The sequence below is a fragment of the Galeopterus variegatus genome, unplaced genomic scaffold (genome assembly GCF_000696425.1).
Source record: "Galeopterus variegatus unplaced genomic scaffold, G_variegatus-3.0.2 Scaffold22519, whole genome shotgun sequence".
NCBI lineage: Eukaryota > Metazoa > Chordata > Mammalia > Dermoptera > Cynocephalidae > Galeopterus > Galeopterus variegatus.
Genome location: NW_007748630.1, coordinates 3901 through 11693, shown reverse-complemented (window position 1 = coordinate 11693; position 7793 = coordinate 3901). Strand labels below are relative to the sequence as shown.

The 7793-nt window shown below is 49.9% G+C and overlaps 1 protein-coding gene across 1 annotated transcript; it reads right to left on the bottom strand.

The window, feature by feature from the left end:
- Positions 1-219: 219 nt before the first annotated feature.
- Positions 220-7533, bottom strand: LOC103583388 (protein kinase C gamma type). Its single transcript, XM_008564714.1, has 9 exons — positions 7385-7533; positions 6876-7064; positions 5902-5993; positions 5751-5813; positions 5484-5622; positions 3961-4041; positions 2686-2793; positions 1375-1515; positions 220-1145 (listed from the first exon to the last, which is right to left on the bottom strand). The coding sequence occupies exons 1-9, from the start codon at positions 7526-7528 to the stop codon at positions 957-959; spliced, it is 1146 nt and encodes a 381-aa protein (XP_008562936.1). The 5' UTR covers positions 7529-7533; the 3' UTR covers positions 220-956.
- Between the last annotated feature and the right edge of the window lie 260 nt (positions 7534-7793).

Below are 7793 nucleotides of genomic sequence, written 5' to 3'. Positions count from 1 at the left end.
CCCCCGCTTTCTCTGTATCTCAGCTCTCCTAGGGGTCTCTATTGCTCTCTCATGCTGTGGGTATCTTCTCTTTCACTTTATGGGTCTCTGTGCTTTCTCTCTCTCTCTGCTCACCGCCCCCCTGCCTCTGTCTCTCTGTATGTTTGCTTCTATGTACAGTCATTCGCCCACCTCCACACCCCCTTCAGTCTCCAAGCTTACAAGAAAACATCCGAACACTTCAGCATCAGCAACCCAAATTTATTCTCCAGCAGGTGTGGCCGGGTGAGGAGGGAGAGGGAGAGTCCCAGAAAGTGGCAGGCACTGGGGAGGGAAGGGGGTGGTTCCGAGCAAGACTGGAGCCATGCACGGGTTGGGGGCAGGGCAGGTGAGCAGTGATAAGTTTGGGATGGGGGAGTCTAGAACAAATGCTGATTGAGAACAGTTGGGGTAAGAATCCTCCATACATCCTAGGAATCCCCAGAGCATAGAAGAGGGAAGTACCGGAGCAAGGGGGCACAGCCTCCCACTTACTCTAGAACTGGAGTGGAGGTGGGAAGGGCCTGGAGGTTGGGTGTTGTTCTGGAATCTGAGTCTGGAACAGCCAACCCCATGAGACTACTTCCGGGGGGGGGTGGACGGAGAGGAGAGGCATAGAACTATCGAGATGGAGTCTAGAACACCACGAAGTTGGGATGGTGGTGGTGGTTCTGGAACTGGTTCTGAGCAGAGTCCAGAATGCTCAGGTGGGGAGAATATAGAGCTCAGTACAGCAGAATCTAGAACGCGGGAAGGCTCTAGAGACTGTATGGAGTTTAGAATGCCAGGAACGTTTGGGAGGGGCATCTAGAACCCGTGGGGGCAGAGACCAGGACGCTGGGGTGCAGGATCTAGTATTGGGAACGGGGTGGTAAAGTGAGGGCTACGGCTGGCGTAGCGGAGGGGGAAGTGGGGACACCTAGTGGCGGCAGGTGAGATTACATGACTGGCACAGGCACTGGGCTGGTGGGGCTGCGGGTGTCCGGGTGCACGAAATCGGGGTTAATGTAGGTGAAGCCCTGGAAATCGGCCTGGTCGATGCTGGCCAGTACTAGGCGGTCTGGCGGGGTCAGTGCTGGCGCCGCCCGCGTGAAGAACTTGTCAAAGTTCTCGCCGCTGCGGCCACACTGTGGGAAATGTGGGGAGGAAAAGTTAAGGTGGGTATTGAGTGTCTGTCCCCCTGTATCCCTCTCCCGTCTCTTGCAGAATGTCTACACATCCTTCACGGTCTCTGCACCTCCCTTTAAGGGGATCTCCGCAGAGGAAACCCCACCCCACCTCCACATTGAGGTATTGATGCTCATGGGTACCCCATTCCACGACGGACCAAGGTTTTGTTGTGGGAGGGTGACTGACCGGACGGGGTCTGAACGGAGGAGTGATCTCCAACCGTTCCAGCCGTTCCCAGTCGATCCAGCGGAAAAAGCCATGTGCACGGATGGTGGGTTCTCCATCTGGCCCTGAGCCCAGACGTTTCCCCGGGTGCTTAGTCAGAAACTGTGTGTGTGGGGGGGGGAGAGAACAAGAAGGAGAAAGACAAAGATATAAGAAATAAGAAGCACAGACAGAGAGATGCAGAGAGAGAATAGCAAGGGGAACCAGCGACCAGGGGGGTGGGGGGTGGAGAGTAAAAGAAAGAGTGAAAATAAATGAGAACGAGAATAGACAAAATCCAGACCCAGAGACCCAGGGACAGAGAGAGAAAGAGAAAAAAATCGGGGCATGAGGGTGTAAGAGGCAGAGAAACCCAGAAAGAGAGGAGGGGGACATGGAAAGAATTCCAGAAGGGGATGGAGAGAAGAGAGAGAGACATTGAATACCCAGAGAAAGGGGGGAACAAAGATTCAGAGAGGGGGGTACAAAGACCCCAGGGAGAGAGTGGAGACCCAGAGAAGGGAAGAGACATAGGAGAGCCCAGGGGTGAGAAACCCAGACAGATAGAAGGATAGAGACCCAGGAGACAAACAGCCAGAGAGAGGGATAAAGATCCGATACGAGGGCAGAGGTCAGAAAGAGAGGAAGAGAGAGATCCAAAGAGTGTGTGTATGAGAGTGGGGGGAAGAGGGTAACAGAGACCCAGAGACAGAGTAACAAAGATGCAAAAGGGTGGACAGAGATACAGAAGTAAACACCAAGAAAGGGTAGAGACATAGAAAGCCCCATCATATGTAGATGGAGATAGGAGACAAAAACCCAGAGAGAGACAGTCAGAGAGACATGGAGATAGAAGCTAGAAGCAGAAATGTGCTAACGTTTGTTGAAAACCTGTTTTGGGAAAGGCACTTTCTCCTGCATTAAGTCCACAACCACAGAAGAGGAGACTGAGGCTCACAGAGTTTTAGTGACTCATCTAAGACCCTCAGGAAGAAAAGCTGCAGGAGTTAGGTTTACCTGACCCACCTAGTTCTGGAAAGACAGGCCCTGGCCTTTCAGCTTTTCCTGCAGTGAGCTGGGGAGTGGGGGCAGCAGAGAAGGACGGAATAGAGACCTGAGGTAGCAGCAGGGCAGTAAATTGTTGTTCAGACAAAATCTGTGCATTATATCAACCTTTCCAGCAGATGGAAGTAATGTGACTTGAGGAATGGGGGCCTTTCTCTAATGGGCACAGAGACAGAAATGGGGTGCACGGTTCTCAGTCTGGAGAAAGCGGGAGTCAGGGGCTCTCACCCCCTTGCAGATGGCCACGGCTTCCCGAGAAAGCGACTTGGGGTAGGTGACAGTTTGTTCCATGATGGCCTGAAACAGCTCCTCCTCATCCTCCCCATCAAAGGGAGGCTATGGAAAAAGAGGGGATAAAGATTCAGAGACTTGCTAAGTTTCCACACCCTCAATGCCCACCATGAATACAACTGACCAATGACAAGCTCCTCTTAACCCCACCAAAGCTTCCTAGGGAGAGATCTGACCAACCTACCGAAGCTTTATCTTTCTTCCTCTCAGACTGTTCACTTTCCTGTCTCAGATACTTCTGCTCTGTATATCTCTTTGCTGTTCTGCCTCTCTTTATCTGCTATGTAAATCAGCCCGGTGTTAATTAGGCAATATGTCATTTAAATAGAAGAGAGAAAAACAACTGCAGGAAAGACCAAAAAAGCATTCTCCTGGGTGAATAAGTGGTTCTCAGTCTTCTGGGGTTAGAAAAAGCAATACTGAGGCAAGGATTCTTAATGTGGAATCTAGGAAGTCTGTGCATATAATTGAAGGGTCCGTGAATTTGGATGGGAGAAAAATTGCATCTTTATTTTTTTAAAACTTAACTGAAATTTAGTATTTCCTTTAATTATGAATGTAGGCAACAAACTACAGCAGCAATACTTGTGACTTCATCACCAATAGAAACCACAGATTTTTTTTTTATCACAAGAGAGTTGCAGATATCTCAAATTATCAGTCATTCCTACTTCAAAATTACTGTTAGATGCCCTATTTACTTCCTATTACCATTAGAGTTTACTATTTAATGAATTAATAAAAAATGCACATATGTTCATATTCCAATTTTTAATATTTAGACAACTGTATATATTTTAATTAATTTAGTTGGTTAAGGGAGTTCAATTACACTTTTTAAGTTTTGATAACTACATTTCAATATGATTGATTTCTCTTATAATCCTAATAATTTATTTTGTGCATTTAAAAATACTGTTCTGACAAAAGGTCCATAGGCTTCACCAAACTGCTACTTTAGCATGTAGGGAGAAGAGATTCATGGTGTGTTTACATACGTATAAAGCTAAGAACCCCTGGTCTATAGAAGGATAATGCTTCAGAACCACGGACAGCGCTATCCGAGCACAACCTTTCCTTTGGCTCAGTATACTGAACCAGTCAATACATCTCCCTTCTAACTTGCTCCTCCTGTGACAAAGGTCGTGTAACAGGTGGTGCCCCACTCCATGTTGCCTTTAGCCAAGCCAGTTTCTTCCCATCTTCCCTTACCTGTCCCGCCAACATCTCATATAGAAGAACCCCAAAGGACCACCAATCGACAGACTTCCCATACGGCTGGTATGCAATGATCTGGGGGAGTGGGGGGAGGGTAAGGGGAAGGAGAGAATGGAAAGCAAGAAATCGTGGTTTGTTCTTTAAAAAGCCCAAGACCCCTCTGGCCTCACCTCCTGGGAGCCCTACTCACTTTAAGTGCTTTCAGCACAAGCTCTTCCCACTCTGAATAGTTTGGCCAGAGCTCCACCCTTTCGAAAATTCGGGAAACAAAGCTTACCTACTTAGAACACTCCTTTGGTCTCAAATATAAAGACTACCTAAGGGCCAAGTCACAAGTTCCGTCCACCTAGAATATGTGGGTAACTGGATCCTCTGCTTTGAATACCAAGTGAAGAAGGCTAAATTTCAGAGACCAGAGATTCTTAAATCTGGATGCATATAAGATTAATTGAAGAGGTTGTTTTAAAAATAGATGTTCCGGGGGCCGGCCCGTGGCTCACTCGGGAGAGTGCGGTACTCATAACACCAAGGCCACGGGTTCGGATCCCATATAGGGATGGCCGGTTAGCTCACTGGGTGAGCATGGTGCTGACAACACCAAGTCAAGGGTTAAGATCCCCTTACCGGTCATCTTTAAAAAAAAAAAAAAACACATAAAAATAGATGTTCCCAGCCCCAAACAATTCCAGCCCCAATGGGTCAGAGTCAGAGGCAGGAATGTGTGTGCGTTTTTCAAATTTTCCACAGGTGATTCTGATTACCAGCCAGGTTTTGTGATCACCGACATTGATTACTTGGGCACTAGCACCAATAACTTGAAAAGTTAGAGGAACAGCACCACCAACACAACCTCTTCCCCCAATTTAGAAAAGTCAGGACACATGATCTATCCATGTATATGTACATTCAGAACATCAGCTCCACCCCCTTTAACAAGTCAGAGCAATACTCTGCCCAATTAAAGTACTCAGAGGACAGCATCTGCTCTGCCACGGTTCTTAGAGATCTGATCCTGCCCTCTTGGAATATTCGGTGCAGAAGTCCAGCCCATTTAGATCAAAGAACCATGTACAATACTTATCAAATGAACTTTCATCAAATTAAATACTCCAGGGAAAGCCCTGCCCAGTGAGAATATTCAGGAGACAGCCTTCGCAGGCTTAGTGTTCTCAGGGGACAGGCCACACCCACTCAGAGTACACTAGAAATAGTCTCCACCCTCTTAGAATGGTCAGGGAACAGGCCCTACTCATGTAGAATTCCTATGAGCCACTCAAAATATTCATCCACCGGTCCCACCCACTTTACGTATTTAGAGACCCAGCTCCACCTGCTTAGAATGCTCAGCACACAAGCTTACCTGCACTGGATGTTGAAAGGAAATCTCACCCGGCAAAAATGCCCAGAACTCATAACAAGGCCCCAGGGTCAGGCCTCACCCTTTATAAATTCTAGATGATTAGATACACCCACTAAGAGATCTCGGAGTATGCCCAGAGCAGTGGAGTTAGGGTTACCTCGGGGGCTATGTAGTCCGGGGTCCCGCAGAAGGTGCGGGTCGTCGTCCCAGGGAAGATGTTCTCCTTACACATGCCAAAGTCAGTGATCTTGATGTGTCCTTCAGCATCCAACATCACATTGTCCAGTTTCAGGTCCCTGGAGGATGGAGGTGCAGGGTAGGAATTGCAGGAAGGGTTGAGTTCAGCAGGCTGGAGCCATATGTTCGAATCCTTTCCCCTCTAGGGACCTAATTTCCCTCCATGGAAAGTCCTGTGGATGCTCACCTGTAGATAATGCCTTGATTATGAAGGAAGAAGAGGCCAATGGCGATTTCTGCCGCGTAGAACCTGGAAGAGCGGGTGGGAAGTCAGAAGGTCAATAGCGGACCGTACCCCCTTCCACCTTCCCCTCCCTTCTCTCTTGGCTGAGACTCACGCAGCATGGGGCTCCTTAAACTTGCCCAACTGCTGAATGTGGTACATCAAGTCGCCCCCGGTGACGTACTCCATCACGAAATACAGGCGATCCTGGGGAGAAGCGGGCGGGGCTTAGAGATGGGGACACACCCACTTGGAGTAGGAAAAATCCTTTACCGCCCACTCAGAACAAACGTAGAAGACTCGGGATCCACCCAACCAGAAATCCAGAGCAACTATCCACACCTGTTGGGAGGGTCCTACGGTTCTAACCCAGCAGCCTCCGAATCTCCACTGGCCCACTTCCCAGTTGCTCCCAACTACCAGGTGTTCTGACCCTGCCGTCTCAGAAGTGAAGACCGAGGCCCATGCCATTCGCCTGAAACCCGAAACCCAAACCTCTTTCCACACCAGTCACAAACATATGCAATTCTGGCCACCTATTAGGAACAAAAGTTGTTCAGGCTTCACCTGCAATTAAGTTTTAAAAAAAATCCAAGAAGCTGGCCACGCCCATTCAGAGCCCCTGGAATCACACTCCGTGAAAATCCTGAAGGTTCTGACTCGTTGCCCCTTGCTGCAACCTTAGGGAAACGCCCACTTCTCACAGTGTCCTTCAGCTAGAATCTAAGAGTGATGACCTCGTCACTCGCAGCCCAATTCCGGGCACGCCCACTCAGAAGGCATTCTCCTCCAAATGCTCCTTTGCTGAAAAATCCAGAGCACTGGCTAACTCACTCAAGATCGAGCTCGCCTGGGAAACAGGCTTTCTGGCCACGCCCACTCAGGATCCCACCCGGTTGGCCACGCCCCCCGAGCACCTGCATTCTGGCCACGCCCACAGAGGGTCCCTCCTTCCAGCCACGCTCACTCGGAGCGCGTAGGGGTTCCTCCGCCTTGCCCTAAACTCAGAATCCCAAAGCAGAAGCCCGATCCATCCAGAAGGGTATGAGTCAGGGCTTCCGGGCCGGCCTCAGCCCAGTTCTTCCTCACCGGGGTCTGAAAGGTGGAGTGAAGCTGGGTGAGAAAGTGGGGCCGGCCGCCAGGACCTCGGCCCCCCAGTGCCAGCACGCGTTTCTCCACCAGGGTGCAGTCTACGTCGTCATCCTGAACTATCACGTCCTTTTTCAGGATTTTGATGGCATAGAGCTCATCGGAGCCTCTGCGCTCGGCCAGCATCACCTATGGACAGAAGTCCAAAAAGACGAGTCCGTTTGGGAACCTGGTGGTGCAGCACCCTGCCCCCCGCCCCTTTCTTTCAAGGACACAGAGAAACAGAATACCAGGTCCTTCCTCCCTTTCTCAAGGGACTGGGTGTCCTGACTACTGCCCACCCGTCAGGGAAAGTACAGCATCTTTATACCTCTCCTCTCCAGGAACCCAAGTGGCCCAAACTAACCATATGTGGGGACCCTCTCCCCACCCCCACTTCCTCCCTAAGGATCAGAAATCTGACCTCCCGCAGACATTCTCCCTTTCCCCCAGAACCCCAGGAATCCAACCTTCCCAAAACTGCCTTTTCCTAGAACCATGAGGAAGCTGAAGTCGGAGATGTGCAGGCGTCCTGGGCTCGCCCCGAAGAAGCAGCGCTTGGGGTCGGTGGGACTAGGGGAGGGGGAGGGGATGGGGGAGGAAGAGGGACCCATCCGCACCCGCTGTGGCAAAGGGGAGAGACAAATCCAGAAGTAGTCAGACTCCAGACAGGGTTAAGGATATGCTCCCCAAGAGAGACAGCATCCAAAAATGAAAAGGATAGGGAGAGAGAAAGATTGCTACCCCTCCCACACTGCCCTTGGCTTCAGAACTTTCTCTGACTCCTCATAGCCTGGAGAGTTTATTTATTATTTAGCTAACACTTAAATAGCTTACTACATGCCATCTCTGGAAAACCCTGCTATCATCCCCTTTTAC

Excerpts from the sequence above, each read along its gene's own strand:
- LOC103583388 (XM_008564714.1), bottom strand. The coding sequence starts at position 7,528 with ATGGGTCCCTCTTCCTCCCCCATCCCCTCCCCCTCCCCTAGTCCCACC. Across the intron at positions 7,065-7,384 it reads GAAAAGGCAGTTTTGGGAAG|GTGATGCTGGCCGAGCGCAG; the intron begins GTTGGATTCCTG and ends TTCTGTCCATAG. Across the intron at positions 1,146-1,374 it reads CTCCGTTCAGACCCCGTCCG|TGTGGCCGCAGCGGCGAGAA; the intron begins GTCAGTCACCCT and ends CATTTCCCACAG.